Source organism: Malurus melanocephalus, unplaced genomic scaffold (assembly GCF_030028575.1).
Source record: "Malurus melanocephalus ecotype Western Australia unplaced genomic scaffold, MMel_1.1 scaffold_22, whole genome shotgun sequence".
Classification (NCBI taxonomy): Eukaryota; Metazoa; Chordata; class Aves; order Passeriformes; family Maluridae; genus Malurus; species Malurus melanocephalus.
The window spans coordinates 651723-671018 of record NW_026623254.1 but is presented as its reverse complement, the minus strand read 5'-3'; the positions used below and the strand labels follow the sequence as shown (position 1 = coordinate 671018).

The 19296-nt window shown below is 43.5% G+C and overlaps 1 protein-coding gene across 1 annotated transcript in view; it reads left to right on the top strand.

Moving 5' to 3' along the window:
* Nucleotides 1-2479, top strand: part of DERA (deoxyribose-phosphate aldolase) — a 42988-nt gene extending 40509 nt beyond the window's left edge. The window contains exon 9 of the mRNA XM_057390004.1: nucleotides 67-2479. Within this exon, the coding sequence (XP_057245987.1) occupies nucleotides 67-123 (57 nt within the window). The 3' untranslated portion in view covers nucleotides 124-2479. The remainder of the gene's footprint in view (nucleotides 1-66) is intronic.
* Nucleotides 2480-19296: the final 16817 nt, after the last annotated feature.

Here is a 19296-nt window from a genome sequence, read left to right as displayed (position 1 = left end):
TTGACACTTTCAGTTTTATAGTCATATATAATTCCATAATAAATTTTCTTTTTTTTTTTCTTGCAGATTTTCTATCATGTGACTGGCTCTTATCCACTTCAGCATGAACTGGCAATGGCTTAGAGACACAAAACCAACTCAGGATTACTTTTACAAAAGAGGTCTTTAAGCAAACAGCATTCAGAAGTCTTCTGACAACCAAGTGCATACGATAGAATTAAAGGCCTAATTCTTCCTTCTTCATAGTTTATGGTATTTAAAAATATGCTCAAGTCTGCTGCTTGTACTTGATCCAAAAGCAGAAAAAAGTGGCATTTCTGAAATAGTTAAATAGTTAATACTTACAGATTGGCAAAGTTAATCTTGCAAAGTTCCTCAGACCAGCCTGAAAAGCTTATTAATGGCAACACTGAAATACTATGAAAAAGATTTAGGTGGCCTGGTAACATTTTGCAGTCTCAGAATATGAAATATCTGTGGAATGTTTCAGATTGCTAATTAAGAGCTACTGATCTTGGAATAGATTTCCATTCACCTCAGACAAAATCTTCTGGCACAGATGTGTTGCACTATTAATCGTTCTGTTGATTCAGATTCAAGCATTGTAACGGGAAAGAAGAATGAATCCTGGCTATTACTTCTCTTTTATAAAATGTCTTCTTGTAGCAAAAAAAAAAAAAAAATCCCAAACCAGACCTCTTTTTTATTTTTTGTATTTTTCTCCCCAAACTTGGGCACAGACATCCATATTTAGACCCTTGAATAAAAGTGGCTTGATTTCTAGAACAGCTGAGTATCCACAGTTGCTCCTGAAGTTAATGGGAGCTCTGGGTGATCAGAACAACTGAAAATCAAGCAGTCTCTATATAGGTGCTTAACTATGCATTCAGGGGCCTATTTTTAGGCATTTCACTCTTAAAATTTTAGTCTAACTTGCTTAGAAGCTCCAGTTCCTGTCTCCTGTCATTTTAAAACACATTCATGCAAATCTTTCCATTTTAATGTGAGGGGGGGTTTGACTGTCAGTTTGCAGGTGTCACTGCTAGGCTGGCTGAACTTCAACTTTGCCGTTCCCAAAGAAATACTGTAATTTAGAAGATGATCTGAATTGTGTCCTATGTGGGGTTTAATGCTTTAGTGTAAAAAATGTGCTTTTCTCAGAGCACGTTAAGAATAATACCCAAATCATCAACACCTTTTGAATAYCAGACTGGAGCTAGTAGATTCATTATATCAGAACTGCATTCTGCTCACTAACCAGAGTTGTACTAAAAACTTAATTATCTTATCATCATGACTAGTCTCACTGACTTAAGTAGGTCTCATCATGGGAGTAAGAGGAGGAGGAGGATGATTTTGCTGTAAATCAAGCTACAAGGTGCATTTATTACAAAGAGATTTATTATAAAGATAATAACTCAGTTATTTATCTGGCTATACCACCTGAATCACTAGTGTGCTACAAAACACCTTGGACAGATAGGAAGGATGATTAGGGGGGAAAAAATCAAGAAAAACAACGTATGCAGAAAGCAAAATCCTATATRTAGTGCTGAGGATTAAAAAAGGGCCTTAATTTCTCAGGAAGTAGTTCATCCARAGCTTTCAGTCTTTTTCTGCTTTASGTTTCAACACAGAAGGTGAGGCTGAGCTGTGACTCTATTTTCAGTTTTCCTGAAAAGCGGCCCTTTTTACCATGAGTTTTCCTTCTGATTTCATTGCCACTTTTATCAAGGAAACATCCAAGTGCCTGTCTGTGTGATGAGAGGAAAATTCTGCTGCTGAGCTTTCAGAAACACAGAATCTGTTCCATGAAGTCGGGAGCCACCAGGTGCTTGCCAGGCTGACCCTCTGCCGTGCCCTCCCCGCAGCCACACGCTGCATTTTGCTGCTGTTTAGCTCAAGCTGTGTAAATGTTATTAAATATTATAAATGCCCATACTTTCATAGCAGGATGTGATGCCACTTGCAAACTACACTTTTTTATTGTTGGTTGTAGGGTGAAGATAGAAACTATTTTTTTGGAGATGCTTTAGTTTCTAGGTGGAGGACTCTGTGTAGTGCCTTAAAATGAGCAGAGGTGCAGCTTTGTCCCCTCTGTGTGTARGGTGAGTCCCTGGGAACAGCCTCACTGTCTCCATGGGAGCTGTGCTGATGAAAGAAGCTGCCAGGAGGAATTCTGTCAGCAGCTCCCGTTTTGATGTGCWCATGGGCTGCTGCTGCTGACTTCAGGCTCCTTTTGCAGAGGGAGAGGTTCCTGAAAAGCTGAGGATAGCCACTTCCCTTTTCCATGAACATTCAAAACATAGCTCTGTGAAATACCCTGCAACTCCAAGACAGCCAGTGTTTTGGGAGAAGCTGGACTGGAAAGTATTTATACTTTTTTTTTTTCTTCTGTTGAAACCTTTATATTTTTGTCAAAAAAAAGAAAGCAAGCAACAGAGTCTGTGAACACATCCAAATAAAGATGATTCTGGTCTGGGAGTTGTTATTTTCTGAGGAATGAGCAGAAAGCTCGGTGTTTCAGAGCAACTGGTTGTCTTTGTAGAACTCCATGGTGGCTCATGTTATATTCACAATGTCTGTGGGCYACCAATGTGACCCAGAGCCTTGCCTGTCACCCCTCCTGCAGGAGCTGCTGTCACCAGCCCAGAATTACTCTGCTGCCAGTGATGTGAGGGGTTGAACCCGGGCCAGGGATGCCCTGAGGAGCAGCAAGGGCAGGCTGGAGGCAGGGAATGAGGTTTATCTGGCTATACCACCTGATATATACCACCATATATCAGGGTGGTGCTCCATTGCTGCACAGACTTGGGGAAAAGTTCAGATTTAGTTCTGTGCTTCAGGCCATTAGGAAAGGAACAGGCAATTATAAACTCAYGTCTAAATATATTTCGGAGCGTAACATATGTTTTGTGCAAGTCAGTCTTGTATACTAATTTATTATTTTTATAACACTTATTCATTTAGGATTTTAAATAGCTTCATTTTGTAGGCCACATTACTTTGCAAAGGAGAGAATAAATTCAAGAGGAAAGTCAAGTAGAAACTGCAAATCTAGAATATTCTGCATCAGCTTATTTACTAGGAGAGGGAATTGGGACAGAGGGTAAGCTTTTTTCCTGGTTTGTAGGAAACAAAGATATTAAATAGTAATTATATGTGAAGTGCACATATCAGCTGGGGCAAGTAATACTTTGATATTTTTATTTCATCAGCCATATAAGTTCATTCTTTCATTTCCTTTGTGAAGCAGGGAACACACATTATATACCAGAGCACATGCCACTGAGACAGAAAAAACTGATCTACTTTTAATTTTATTTTGCTCAGTTGGAACATTGGCTCCTTGCCTCTCTCGGGGGGGAAAAAACCCACGAACAACAACAGCAAGTTTTATCCAAATCTTGCTGAGCTTTTGCTGAAATTACAGCTGGGTGATATGTCTTGTGTGGGGTAGGAGTAAAAGGAGGGAACTGCTTTTATTTAGAKGTAACCTGCACAGGAGAGAAAGAAAATTATCCTTCTGGTCAGTCTGTATAACAGGGCAAGCAGAGAGAAGAGTATTCATTTTAGGTAAAGATACCATTGGCAAAATTACTGATTGCCTGTTATTATTAAAGTACCAGAAAGTCAAAACCATGCTAAATTAAGAGGTAATGAAACTTAGAAGCACCAAGAAAGTTTACAGCCCTTGCACTCCCTAAAAGCAGGAGTAAGTGGATGCTGGGTGCAGAAAAATACAGCAAAGCTTTCTTGAGGCATAAAAGTTTCAGATCTCTGAGATCACAGGGAGTRTTTGAAAACACTGAATTGTGAAAGCATAAATTTAAAATTGCTTCTTTAGCTGAGATGAAAACAAAGGGCTTTTTGAACAATGTTAACAAACTGAGGACGCCATACTGGAATTGACTACACTTCTTTTTTCAAGTCTTGCTTTCTGTACAGAAGGAGTAGAGGAGTCACAGAATCACAGGATGAGTCAGGTTGGAAGGGATCACAACTGGCCCAACCTCCCTGCTCAGCAGGGCCATCCCAGAGCACACGGCACAGGGTTGTGCCCAAATGCTTCTCGAGTATGCTCAGTGAGGGAGACTCCACAGCCTCTCTGCACAACCTGTTCCAGTGCTCAGTCACTGCACAGGGAGTTCTTCCTCATGCTCATGTAGAGCTTCCAGAGCATCAGTTTCTGCCTGTTACTCTTGTCCTCTTGCTGGGCAGAGCCTGGTCCATCCCCTTGACACCCTCCCWTCAGATATGATGGACACTGATGAGGTCTGCTGTCCCTCAACCCTTCCTGAGGCTGAGCAGCCCCTTTGCATCTCAGCTGCTGCAGGTGAGCATCATTTCTACCTCAGTGTCCTTATGTAATCAAACCCCAAAATGGATGATGATTTGCCCAGAAAAGTGAAGGACAGCTTCGTAACCTGATTTATCCATTTCAATAATAGCATGAGCTCTGCTTTTATTCGAAGACTTGCATGAGTTCTCGCCTCTTTTCTCATTAATGAGAGAAGCAAACGAGCAGAGCAGCCAGCCAGTTCCATTCCTGTGTCTGGGTCACACCAGTGACAAGGTTGGTTTGGTGRCCCCGTGGGTTGGGGGTCCCTGCCACTGTCACAACCTGCAGAGAAGGGGGCTGGTGAAGGAGCTGGGGGAGCTTCACCCTGAGCCTGGCAGCAGCACCGACCATCCCCTGCTCTTCTCACTGCCTGAGAGGCTGCCCTGGGGCTGCAAAGTGCTCAAACTCTCTGCAGTGATTACTGCACCATCCAGAACTCTCCTTTATTCCCACCCTAAACCTCAGACCTGAACAACCAGCTTCTTAGGCGAAGCTGAAGGATGCGTGTGCTCCATGATTTAATTTAATTACATGTAAAGATGATTAAGGATGTTATCTTCATTTCCAGGGGAAATGAAACATTCAGCCRGCATCATGTCAGAAGCCTGGCTGAAGGCTGGCACGTCTCAGTGCTGGCTGCTTTCTGCTGCCTTCAGCAGAGTCTGGGGCTTTCTTCAAAGCACAGGCACCAGCTGACCCAGAGCGTGATTTCTTGGTGGAACTTTTTTTAAAAGGCATGAATTGAAACAAAGCAAAGAGCAGCTATCCRGGCTCTGATGAAGAAGGGCTTTGTGAACAAGAAGGGCTTTGTGTTCTAGTTAGCACGTATCTGCCCAATTCCAAAAAAAAACCCGTGAATGCCTTCACCCCGTGCGATAGCGGCTGTAACGAGGCCTCTGGGACGGCAGGGATGGGAAGATGTAGATAAAGGAAAAACAGAGGGGTGAAAAGAAAAGTTGTGAGAAGTAAGAGAGATCATCACGCCGCTGTTACTGCTTCACAGAAGTGTAATCTTTTGTGATCTCTTTGGAACAGGAGGTAAATAATAAAACACAAGGGAGGGAAAAAATTAAAATAAATGCAGTGTGTGAGTGCATGTTAAAACAGATGTCAGATTAAAAATAACTGAAAAGGAAATTCTACTGTAGGGGAAAAACTGCTTTTTCCTTCAACGTTTTATATTCCACCTTCATTAGGCAAAAAGTGAAAGAGCTGTAAAGGAGAAGGGGAACTTTTGTTGTTTCCCTCAGAATGCTCAGAAAAGCCTAATGCGGGCACAGAGGGGATGCTCTGTGGCACATGATGCTGGAGCAATTCTCAGGCTGAAGCCCAGAAGCTGCAAGGATGCTAAATAGATGCTGTGTGWGCTGAGCCCTGGGACCTGCAGCTTTAAACCTGCAGTTCTGCACATCCAGGTGGTTTGGTCCTCTCCATCCTCCCTCCCTCAGTACCCTCAGGGCTGTTGRGTCCTCTAATGTTGTAAAGAAATAAACCCTGCAATCTGGTAGGATCACATAATCCAGTAATGCCCCTCTAACTAYAGATCCAGGCACCAGGGACTGGCTTCTCATTTCTTCAGCACTTTCAAATGGGTTATTTCMGTGTTTGGTGACAGCAGAGTGGGGAACATCTACACAAACACATATTTTTCCCCACATGGCAGCCAGACCGCGCCCATGCTTAGAGATAGCATGTACTCACAAAATGCCTGTGCCAGTCTGCAAAACAGACTCATGCTGGGTCGTTTCTGCTAAATGTTCTTCAGAACAACTCCTAAAAWCTCATGATCTGAAAAGTCACCTGCCCTGCACCTGTTCAAAGCTCAAGGAGCTTTAAATAAATACCTGAAGATGTACTGAGGCTGGACAGGGAGCCACTACATTTCTTGGAGAGCTGCTGTGGGTTGCTTGGCTCGTTCAGGTTAGCTAATGAAATGGGAATAATCTTTACATGGTTTCCTTCTGAGTGTGGAATGCAGGTTTAAATGAAAAAGGCACAGCTCTGTGACTAATGCYTCAGCTTACAGGAAGAGTCAGAAATGACAGATATCTTTGGCTGCTGTTACAGTGTGGATGTCCAACACAGTCAAACAACTCGATGGGATCCAGAGCGAGTCTATACCTGCAGAGATTGAGAAAAATAACTTTACTTTTGTCTAACCATTACCCTGAGCAAATTCCCACAACTCCTATTTCTTTAAGACACTTAAGATGAGGAGGTGAGGAGGAGGCAGCTGAGACAGAAGTAAAAGATATCCCCAGTGGGTTGAAGGCAAAGCTGTTTCATAATTCYGGAAACATTTCTTAGGCTTGTCCTGACAATGCCAGGTAAGATCCCAATGCAAGATCCATCACAAGAACTGCTGATGAGCAGGAGGAGCTTCTTGGCATTATGCTGGCYTAGGATTTGCCAGAGAGGAAGGAGCAGATGTAGCCCAAAGCAGCTCCACAGAGCCAGTCCAGGTGAAAGGGGTGTGTTAGCGACACAGGAGGGCGCGGGGCTGCTTCTAAGGGTTGTGTTGGACTGAGTCAGAGCAGACTGAGCGCTGTCAGAGAGGATGGACAGGTATTCATGGCCACTCACGGGGCCACCTCTGCCCACAGGCTGTCCTTGGAGACACAGAAGGACGTCCCCAGTAACAATGATCTCCCCATGAAAGCTGGGCTGGCAGAGGATCCAGGAGGTCTCACCTGTGCTCTTCCCACTGATCTAATTTCATTCACTCCCCACCCCTGCTTCTCAAAAAAAAACCCCTCATGACCTTCTGCTCTGATAAACAAATCAATACATAAATAAAAGTCACTTCAGGAAAGTATCTATCCGCTCCTAATTGAGTATGTGCTCCCTGAGCTGCCTCCTCCAGTGAAAATTTCTTTGTTTAGTGTTAATTCCATTTCATTTTGCTGATCGTGGCTGCCATTGTCTCCATTAGAGGGCCCCAGAGCTGTGTCTTACAATGTTTTAGGATCGGATTTAAACCTCTATATGTACTTTGGGCCTAATTTCCTGCTGTACAGCTCTCCTGAACTCAATGGGGTGTAAAACTGGTGCAACACACGGAGAGAAACAGAAAAAAAGTGCTGCGCCTAAGAATACATCAGTGCTTTGGGTTTTGCTGACGAGGTTAAGAAAAGCTGAGATGCTAAGAGAGAATTTTAAATACACGTGTGACAGGTGAGGCAGATGAGTAAGTTAATTGCTGCTCGTGTGTTTGAACACAGCCTAATTGGTCAATAGGGTATGTTTCCAGAGAACAGGAGTGAAGTGCATGAGAAAAGCACAAAYAGAGCTTTAAATCCTTCCTTGGAAATTACGCTCATTCCAGGCAGAAGTTGGAGTCTCAAACACTTAGAAGAGTCATAAACGTTTTATTCTCCATTATGCTCCAATTGTGGCACTGGAGAGCTAATTGCTTGGACTGAAATTTTCTAGGTAGGTGTCTTYCTTGACTGAAATTCCTTATGAAAAGAGTGTCAGAAGATAAAGCTGAATAAAAACAGGGAGTGGGCTGGAAGTTTTCAGCCCACTCCTAGAAACTGGGGTAACTATAAAATCTATGAAATTTCAATATTTTGGAGCATGAACCTGTGGCAAGGGGGAGAATGGTCCCAATCCTCAGGACCTGCCTTTGTGGTGTCAGTGTGGCACATGGKACCAGCCAGAGTGCAATTCCATCAGCAGGAAAGAGCTGCACTGGAGGAGGAGAAAGACACTGCACAGGTTAGAGGAATAAAGGAAACAGGGAGTGCCAGAGGGAACAGGAAAAGGGGAAGGAAAGGCATGGGGATAAAATGGCTTAGAAGCTCAGATGCAGAGCAAGAGGGAGGTGATCCAGGCAAGAAGAGTGGAAGTGAACCATGGTGCCTCATCTGGAGGGGAGGAATAGCAGGACCAAGAGAAAGTGATTCACAGTTGCAATGTCCCATGAGTTTMATTTTGGGAATGGCTGAGAGACACACAGACCAGGAAACAACAYTGTCACTGAAAGTGGCATTTACAAAGGTTGAGAGATGATGGCATGGGCAGCTTAGTCTTCTATAACTTTGAAATGCTTTACTCTCCAGACCTCAGTGATGAATGATTTTTCTTTCCTGTCACGTGTTGTAAATTAATTSATCTGAGCAATTAACTCATTGAGGCAGGTGCATGACTTACCTCCCTCCATTTTTTTGGTTGTGTTTTTACACAGCCCGTGCTGGGATGTGTTGTGGTTCTGCTGTCTTWGCACGTCACAGATGCAAAAATGTTGATGGAGGTGCATGTGAATTCCAGCAGTGGAGGAGAATGGTTTGATACAAAATACTGGGTTTTTACCAGGCAAAAATAACAAGGGGGAGTTTAGGATGAGTGCCAACAAATCTTTCTGTAAGTCATTATCTAAGATTGTTTGGCAGTCCATGGGGGGAGGCAGCAGGAGCCCCTCAACTGGAACCCAACTGAACTAAAGAGGGCCACGTTCAGGAAGCACGAGCCTGCACTGGGARCCAGATGGGTCCAGCTCCATCCTCAACTGCTCTGGTTCTGCACAGCCTTCCCCAAAAGCCGGCACAAAGGAGTGTCAAAAGACAGAATACATATTCATGGCCATTTCTGGAGCTGCAAACTATGAAAGGAAATCAAGTCGCTCTCATCCGTGGACTGAAATTGAGAGTACACTCTAATCCAAAAGGATCCCAGCTCACAGAGTGGTGTATGAAAATCTTATAAAGCACTGCAACACTCCATAAATAATTTTCAAACAAGAAGCTTTTTGTTTCAGTGATGGCAATACTAAAAAGGGAGAATGGCAAATAGCCGTCAAGAAGAGGCTGAAAGACTGRAGCACTCTGTGCCGATGTTAACTTTAATCACTGCAAGAGTTACACCCAGAGTTATCAGTCATTTATTAGAAGCTGCAGATGATCATTGCAGAGGTTTAGATTAACACAGACTGGAGCCTGGTGCTGTGCCAGTGGGGTGCCACGTGACGGGCAGCCCATGGAATAAACATTCTGGCACATCAGAGCACTATAAATCCTCCAAATGAAAGAAATTAAAAAGCCAGGAGCAATTTTGAAAATGATTTATGATTGGAGGTGCACTTAGGAATGCTTTTATTGTCACGGGAACATCTCCTTTCACATCCTTAAGGTGACAGACCTGCTCTGCTTCCCTCCGGATTTCTCGGGCTACCCTGTGGATGTGAGCACCACGGAAGTGTGCTGGGGGTTGGGGGGCATGTGGGCACTTTAGCAGCATCCCCTGTGTTGTGAGGGCTGGCTTTGCACAGCCYGAGGGGGAGAGAAGCGCAAATCCATTCTGACATTTTAAGTATGAGAAAAGACACCAGTTGTGGGGTGGGKTTTTTTTTCCCTTTTGCATCTATACCACAACCATGTTCCTAAGTGCACGTATAAACATTTTATAACATGGATTTGGAATAACACTTGAAAAATAAACTTAAGAATAGTTCCTAAGCAGAAGGTATTCTTATCAAAATAGCAGTCTGTTGCAAGTCAGCCCTTTGCTCCATACGTAAAAGATGCAGCACTATCTGTTAGTGTTCTGCTGGTGTAAATATTGCTGAATGTTTCACTAAAATACAATTCTAGTGCTGATATAGATATGTTTTCTTAAACAAAAAGTGCTTCAGCTACAAACTGAAAGGCGAAACACTGTGGGCTTGCAGGCAGAGTTCTCTCTTGCTTATCCAAGGAAGAGCAGTGGCTATGGGAGGGAAAGCTGGGATATCTGGTATATCCAAGATCCAATCATGTTGGCAAATCCTGCCCCAAGGCAGTGATACCCTGGGCCATGGACACAAACCTCCCTGCATCTTGGTTGCCTTCCTGGCTTCTGCTTTGGCCATAGCTTCCCCTCTTGGCCTCGTGCCCCTTGTTCTCCATGAACAGGTACCCAGTGTTGGAGTACATTTGGATTAGCAAACCCATGTGGTCAGTACTGTCCCCAGATGGATCAAAACTTTAAAAAAGTCACTGTGGGTGATGGTTTCAGGTAAAGGCTTGCACATCTCCCTGTGYTGCCTGTCCTTTAGTGATTGTGGATACCTGTATTGATCTACAAACTTTTCCTCCACATGTTCTTGCAGCTGACTTCTTAGAAAGGGTTAATTTTGCATCCATCTCCTGATCTTTTTGATGTTCCCRTCCTTGGGCAGTGCAGCAAAACAACTTTTATAACTTGGTTGGAGGTCGGCTCTTCAAAGCCCAGCAGCTCAGGAGCTGCCTTATAAAACTCTGCGTGTGTTTGCTGAACGTGACTTTTCTTTTGCTGGGCATTAAACTCCTGCAAGGTTCTTCCACCCTTTGGGGAGAGCCCCTCACATCCCCAGCCCAGCGAGGCAAGGCAGTGTCCCCTCCCTGTGGACATCCTGAGTGGACTGAGGTGCAGGGAAACTGCAATGCCTGTCCTTCTTCGCCCTCATGTGGGGTGAATGTAATGGGAGCCTTTTGAGGGTTAGGATGTAGAAGGTTTTTTTKGAATTTGCATTTATTTACACTTTGAAAGTGCCTCGTGTTGTGGTTTATCTGTTGCGCTGCTGATATCGTCCCTGAATTTATAGTTCCCTGATTGCCAGTTAATTACATGCCATTAATAAATCAATAACTTGCTTTGATCCTGATTTGCTCTAAAACATACAAATTGAGCTTTTCCCTGCAACAACACAAATCTTTCTCTGTCTTATTTCTGAGAAATAAGCCAATGAAGCTGGAAAACAGKTCCCCTCTGCCATCCACCAAATTCAGGTATCTCTTTGCACCTACCAGACTGCATCCACCATGGTGAACAAAAGGGGCAGGATGGRAAAAAAAGGAGCTGGACATTAACGGAGAAGCTCCCCATGGAAATGGAGGGTACAGATGAGTCTTTCCCAAGGTACCAATAACTCTGGGTGAGGGAGAAGAGCAGCAATTCTTGGAGCACAGGGAGAGTCCTGTAAGTTGTGCAGATCGTGCCAAGGGGAGCTGGAGGGAATTGCAGCCATCTCAAACCCAGTGAGCACAGAGGGCTTTCAGCCCCTCAGGATTGCTCCGTGCAAAGCCTGAGCTGGGCACTGCACACTCATGGCTTCCCTGATTCCGAACACACCAGGTGTTTGTGCATGCAGTCCAGTCTGGATCTCTTTTCCCACTTTACTGACAAGGCTGCTGAGCAGTGGCTGCTACAGTAACATGCACCTCTGGATCCCTATTTAAGAATAAATACCCTGGGACAAATTCTCTGTCTGCATAGTGGGTTGATGTTCCTCCCATTTTAGTAATTTGGATTTGATTTAGAAATGCTAAACCATAATTTTAGCAAGGCAGATGCTGCCAGAAATGCAAGATGCAACAGGAAGTGATTTAGTCCTTGTGTTGCATTTAAAGCAGCAATATGAGTAGATGCAGCAAAGGACATTTTAGCATCTATCAGCTCCACAAGTTCCCCRTCCTAAGCAGAAAGGCATGTCTGAAATGGTGTCTTGGTGTCACAGAGAGGCTGTGATCCCACCCTACACATCCCCAGTGTGTGTTTCAGTGTTCAGATTGAAGTGCTGGTGCAGGTAGGGTCTGTGGGTTTGTCAAAGGGTCTGGCTGCTCCCTGCCCCGTGGAACCTGCACCAAAGCTCCCCGTGGAGGGACAGGCAGATCTCCATTCTCAGACAGGGGCCTGTGGGGACGAGTGCCTTGCCTGGCAGGGCCCTTCCCTCCCCGTGTCTCTCCCTGAGCCCATCAACACTCCAGCAGAAGGGGAAGCCATCAGGCGCAGTTATTAATGCACAATGCCAGAGCCGTGCGCGATTGTCTGCGAGCGCTCCAGTGCWTTATGGAATGCAGATTTAGAGATTTCATTGTAATGTCGTCTTAAACTCTGAACTAATGGGTAGTTTGGCAACAGCTTCTACGTATGAAATCATTATTAATTCCTTTAGTACCATAATAACATTGATTTAGATGAACTCTTATAACATAGAAATTGTATAGTATTTAGCTGTAATTAACGTCCCCTAATTAGTAAGTGTTGCCAAGTAGTTTTCTCTGCTGGTTCTGTTGTACTTAAGTGCAGCTGGATGAAAATTAACCACAAAGGGAACAGCTTGTGTTTTATGTGAAGTTTGCCTTTGATTGATTAAAAAAGTATTCCTTAGTACTTTATTTTATTATCAAAGAGGGTGCACTGGATTATCAGTGTTACAAAGAGCCACAAAGTCCACATGCCCTAAACTACACACACATTTGTGTAGCATTTAAGCCCAGTGACTTATCTGCACATTCAGAAAATTCACAGATTTATTTTGTCTCAATACCACAAGCTACCATAATAAAAGTGAATTGATTTTTAATGCATCTGTCATTAATAAAGTCTTTAGAAATTCAAGCAGAATTAGCACAATTTAATGTCCACTCAGAGGAAAGAATCATGCACTACAAGCTGAGAGGCATTTGTTGATGTGAAAAATGCTGACATTTTTGGAAATTCAAATTATAAATTAAATACTGCTGTCAGTTTACCGTGCAACTTTGTAGCATATGGTGCTTCTGCTGGTGGGTGTTATTTCAAAGTTTGCAAATCACACTATGAGAGTGTCCCTCTGGTGAGCTTTTGCAACGCTTAGCAACTGTGAATCAAAAGTGACAGTACAGAGGAAGAGGGACTAAAAAAAATATTTCTCCCTCTCTAAGTCAGTAGAACAAAGTACACAATAAGTTAATACATTTTTATATGGGGAAAAAAAGGAGGCCAACATGCTAAAGCTAAAGGAGACCAGTGCATTATTCCTACAGAATAATGCACAAAGTCTTCTAAATTGTTAAAATAAAAATATGGTTTGCGTCTCCCAGTCTCTCTGACTTTGCTATGACAAGAGAATTAAAGCAACTGGCAGGTACAATATATAATGATTCACTTTCAGAATTAGGAGAGTTGCTGCAAGACATAATGCACTCCCCTCAGATGGTCCAGATGTTTCTTTTATCCATCTCTGAAAAAAGTTCCTACGACCACAGAATAGCATTTGCCATTTGAAAACCATTGTCCATCCGAGGCTGGCAACACAGAGGAAAAAAGCCAGAAAAAAAAATTGGATTCTGTAGTAGCCCAGCAGTGAGGATTCCAACTAGGCTGGTAAAAGGCATTCACAGCTGAGGCAAATTTAAATAACTAAAATATGAAGACATCCTACATCATGGTTTTTGAGAATCTGTTACCCAGTGACCCCTTTAATGTACATTTCCACTATCAAGGAGTGAACATAAAACTTGGATTCACCTTGGTTTGATCTGACCGCAGTTGCTCTGTGTTGCTCTGCTCCAGGTAGTGACTTTTGGCACCAAGGTGGAACTGTGGCTGTGTGGCAAGACATCATCAATTTGCCAATCAAGCTGGCTGAGAATAGAAAGTGATGGGGCTGTCAGTAGCAGTTCAAGCATAAGCAATTCTAAACTAAGCAATTTGGAAATTTAAATAGTTATAATGACCAAGATTCTCTACGTTGGCCCTTAATTACTGCGATGTCAATTCAGCTGCAAATTGCCTTTCCCAGGTAATGATAATTCTCAGAAAAGTCTTTGCTTATACACCCACCCATAGCACTCATTAAGTCAAGCTTCCTCCTTTTGTCTGAAGAGCTGTCAATTTTACGTGACATCACCAATCTGCCATCTAAAAAATCTCTAGACTGTCTAGCTGAAGGCAGGTTTATTCTGTCTGAGCTGCAGTGCTCTGCATGGCAGCCCAGCCTGCTGTTCCGAGCAGTCTTGCACCAAATGAGTGTGATGAGTTGCACCACTGAACAATGAGTGACTCAAATTTGGTTTTTGGTTTCTGGGGGTCCACGAAAAAGCAGTGTGTGTTTTACATGTGAAGGGACCCCTCTGTTCCACACACCATGTTTCTTACCTTTCTTTTGCAGCAATCTGCTATTTCCAATTCATCACTAGCACATTACAACTGTCTATTCACCTATACTGGTGGACATCACTACTGGTTTTGTTTTAGTGACAAAGTGAAAAAGAAGCAGAACACAACCAAAATATGTATATATATATCAGTGGTGCTCTGTTATTGTAACCCATGATAGAAATTTTTTTATTTCCCAGAGAAGGCCAACAGCAACACTTCCTTTCTGTCTTCCAGTCCAACTGGAGCAGGCTTTGCCTTGTGCCTCCATATGAGTAATATGGAATTCCAGGGAAACCAGGAAAGAGCAAAAGCAGCACAATTGCACCCCCTGAAAAAGTTTGTCACAGAGGGAATTCTAGTGCCTGTGCATCTGAATTCAGAGTAGTTCAAGTCCTGGCAATATAATGACTCCAAGGAACCACTGTGGCCAATAGAAAACATTGTTTCATGCACAGCATCGCCAGCCAGGCAAGGGAGGGATTGTCCTGTTCTGCTCTGCACTGGAGCAGCCTGACCTTGAGTGCTGGGGACACAATATAAAACAGACCTTGAGCTGTTAGAGAGTGTCCAAAGGAGGCCATGAGGAKGGRAGAGGGCCTGGAGGGGAAGAGGCTGAGGTCACTTGGCTTCTTCAGCCTGTAGAAGAGGAGACTGAGGGGAGACTTCACTGCAATCTACATCTTTCTCGTGAGAGGAGGAGGAGGGGCAGGCACTGATCTCTTCACTCTCGTGAGCAATGACAGGACTTGAGAGAATGGCCTGAAGCTGAGTCAGGGGAGGTTTAGGTTGAATATTAGCAAAATATTTTTCACCCAGATGGTGGTTGGGCACTAGAACAGGCTCCCCAGGGAAGTGGTCAGAGCACCAAGCCTGACAGAGCTCAAGAAGTGTTTGGACAATGCTCCGACATGAAGTGCAGTTCTGGGGGTGTCCTGTGCAGGGCCAGGAGGTGGACTTGATGATCCTGATGGGTCCCTTCCAACTGAGCATGTTCTATTCTATTCTATAAAAAAGTGGAAATTGACTCCATTTTTTATCTGAAAAGGGAAGAATGCTTCTCACATGCTGCTTTCTTGACCCCTACTCCTTCCCTCACCAACCTTGCACACTGAATGTGCCATTCTGCCACATCTGTAACAGCTTCATAAGGATTGCAAACAAATGTTTGCAGTCAGAACTGTTTTTTCTACAGTTTGGATACAACTTGCTCACTTCTTCACCCTGCTCCTGACTCTTGGCTTGCACACAATGAAATAGGTGGGGCCTTAGGCACTTATTAAAAAAAAAAAAAATCAGCCCTCAATAAATCCCCTTAAGGGCCCATTTTAATTCTGCTTATGCTCTTGATGTGCAAGTTCTTACCCTGCTATTCCCCTAGAAGCAGTTTATTTCTGTCAGCACTGCCAAAGTGACAAAATCCCCTTTCCCACCCACCATATAATTGCTCTGTTGATGCCCTTCCCACACATGCCTGTAGAAAAGAAAGCTCTCGCTTTATTTGYACTGCTCAAGTGAATAGCATCTCTTCCCTCCCTCCCTCCATGTGACTTTCAAGGAGTCACACTATCATTAGTTATTTCTGTTCTGGAGCAGCACCCCATCTGAGAAGGGAGCATATTCCAAGGCAAGGAAAGCAAAGGCCTGATCTGCCAGCACTCTGTGCCGACAGTTCCTGGAGCTGAGGAGTTYGGGGATTGAAAGAAAGGCAGAAGCAAGCATTACAAATAGGGGATGTCCAGAGGAAGGGAGTAAAATAAAAAAAATTAAAGGCTGCATTTTATAATTGCTTTTTTTCTTACTGCAAAGGCTATGGGATAAAGTAGCTCCCTGTGTTCTGTGCCTGCACAGTGCCACGTTGTTAATTTTAGATKATGATGGGAAAACTATCCACTGGAATTGGGTTATTTTAACTTTTCCACCACCTCTCACTCTTACTCTTCTTCATGTCAACTTCCATTATATGCAGAAAACAAAACTAGTTCTGGAATCAGTCTGAAGTTATGTTTTTCTTTTAATTACTTTTGGGTTTGTTTATTTATCCATCTATTTTAAAGGTGCATCACAGATTAATTTCCACATCTAATCCCAGCTGCCTGGTGTATGTATGATTACAGAAGACCACACCACCACCACCACCACTAACAATATCATCAGAAATAATTTCTTCAGCTTGCCTAAGGAAACGGAACCCACACTCCATTAAAACTTCAAAATTCATGGAAGCACGGTTACATGGAAACAAGAAATAGATTTTCAGTACCACGCACCTCTAAGGCAAACAATGCTCAGTAAATTTATTTCTTAATCAAACTTTGAAACATAATAATGTGGCCTAAGATAGAACAGATTTTTGTTCTGTTAGACATGCTATGTTTTTACACATGCTAAGTTTTTCAATCTAAGATTGGTAAATAACCATAGTTATGTTATTAAATAATAGGAGAGCACGGCTGTAACATATTTTGCAGTCAGCATCCTGTTACATGCAGCTTTACAATTGCAATGTGGCAACTCTCTTTGYGGGGAGAAAGTCCTGAACAATGGTCTAAATCACACATTTATTCTTCCTCTGAGCACTGGTGGTTGTCAAAACCTGTTGCACTCTAGCAGGGGAGCCTTTTAGATGTATTCCAAGGCTGGCTTCATGCAGACAAAACGCATTAAAAGCCACTCAAATGCCTTATGTGAAGAATCACAGAACCTGCTCRTGCCCACGCCAGCCCTGTGTGCCACACGCCGTGGTGGGGTCAGCTCTGCTGCTCCTCTGCCAGGCACAGCAAACACCAGGGCTGACAGCAGTCAATCTGTATTACCTCATGGAATGTGATTGGGATATCAGAGAGGCTGTTATCAAAAACAATGTAAATGCCAAAGTTGAGGAAAAATGGGAGGAGTCTCATTTTAGTAAAAGCATAATGGACTAACCTTAAACCTGTTCCTCTCAAGGTATCCAGACTTTTCCCTGTGCTGCTTTAACATTTCCTTCCTCTCTAGTTACTTCTTATGGTAGACTATTTTTATTTGAACTTCTGTTTAATTAGAATTAATTAGTTCATTTTTCAAGCAGCCAAAATGTATTTGTGAAGGAGCTGTATTGATTCTCATTCAATTCCTGGGCTAAATCATGGAAATCTGTTCTGGGGGAGAACCTTATCATGTGTGAACCTGATGCTCTTCTGAAGGTGCTGCCATGCTAAACACTGGCTGTGCGCTTTTAGGCTTGGTTTCCAGTCCTTCACTCTGCCTTTGTATCCCCAGGAGGACCCTCTGTCTCCAGTTCAGGTATCATCATATTCTCATAGCTGTGTCAGATTACAACATTTTATAATCAGCTCTAAATTTTTCCATTTAAACCACAGCAGCTTGGATTTGTTAATGGCAGCCTGGAAATAACAGCCTTTGTCATAAAGCCCTACATTAAAATTTTATCTTTATGGAAATATTTATATTTGGGTTTGGATAAACAGAAACCAGTTCTGCTGTGAGTACAAATCAGTGCTCCTGCTGTGAAAATTGAGGGGATGAAAAATGTGAGTGAAGATGACACTCTGCAGTATTCTCCCAATGATCTGCAGAATGCCCCCARACCCTCTTATTTATTCCTGGACAGTGATTCCAAAGCTGAAATAAAAACACGTTCCTCAAAGTAGTTTTTGATTGGTTCAAAGGTGATATTTACATCAGCAATGATTTACTGTTCTCAGTGGCCCCACTGACCCAGCCCTCCTGAGAAATTCAGAAGAAAATTGTGCTCACCCTTACTTGCCACCACCATCCATGGGGTTTTGCAGTGTTACAGCACTTAATGAGACTCAGCTCATCCAGGCATGTCTCTTTTCACCATAAGGGGACTCAGAGCTGCATGTCCTTCCCTCGGCACCAAGGGACAGCCCAGCAGTGACACGGTGCCTCTCCAGGTGAGGGAGTGCCCTCCTGTGTGCCATAACACTGCTGTGAGTGAAGGTGGGAGCTCTTCTGAAAAGCCAAGGAGTTTCTGTGGGAATCAAGCTGTGAAGAGAGGAGAAAGAGGGTGCATGAGCAAGAAAGACATAATCTGTGCAAGAGTGTTTGCTCCCTGTGCACACTCCTGGGAAGTGATCGATTTTACATTGCWTGGATTTTACACAGGTTAAATACAGAAAGAGCTGGGACTGGAGCTCAGGTSTCCACCTTTTAAACAAAATGCCACAAGCACATGGCTGRCTRTGYTCTCCCYCCCTCCCTGCCCTCCCTCCCTCTCACCCAAATCACTACTAAGTCTCTCCTGAGCTGTGGCACAGCTTCCTGAAGGGAAGTTGGAAAATGCAGCCACATCCTGGCAGTTCAGGCACACACCTGGAGAGGAGAGGGAAGGAAACATGTCCAGGGCTCCTCCTTTCTAGCCAAATGTCCTAACACCAAGCCACTCACAGGTTCAGAAAAGCTCCAGTTTTAAAAAGAACTTAAATTACTTAAAAGACTTCTACCACATTTTGCCCAAATTGGTCAGCATTGCCAAAATTTTTAGACTCCTCTAGAGGAAACAAATGTATTGTTTGGAGATCTTATTCAGGCTTAGGTGTAAAGACAGGCGACGAGCTGTTCAGCCATTTCAAGCCTAGGAAGCTGCTCTCTGTGCATTAAAATCAATCATGAGGTTTTGTGGAAGCACAGAAGGAGAAAATCAGCCATAAAAGATTACAAGTCACGAACTGGGGGTCCAAATAAATGGTTCTTAGTAGGACTGCAGTGTGGGATATACTTGACATTCAATAGCAATAACACTTAGGCATCTGAGATCTTTTTCTTGCTTCTCCTTAGGAGGCTGATACACGCCCTGGAGTGGTCCTGGAGCCTCGTTCAAGTGACAAGGTCACAAAGTTTCAACACCGTACACACGCTGGCTTTGACTCCCTCCTGTTTGAGGCAACGTGGAATGAAAGACAAGCACACATTTCTTAGGCACAGGCATTTAACTTTTGGCTGCGTGACACAGGATGAGAGACGTACCCAACCTCCCAACTTCTCGCCTGAACTCACGCTTCCTTCACGGCTGACATTTCTCCTTCTGCCAAGTCAAATCAAACCGCTCT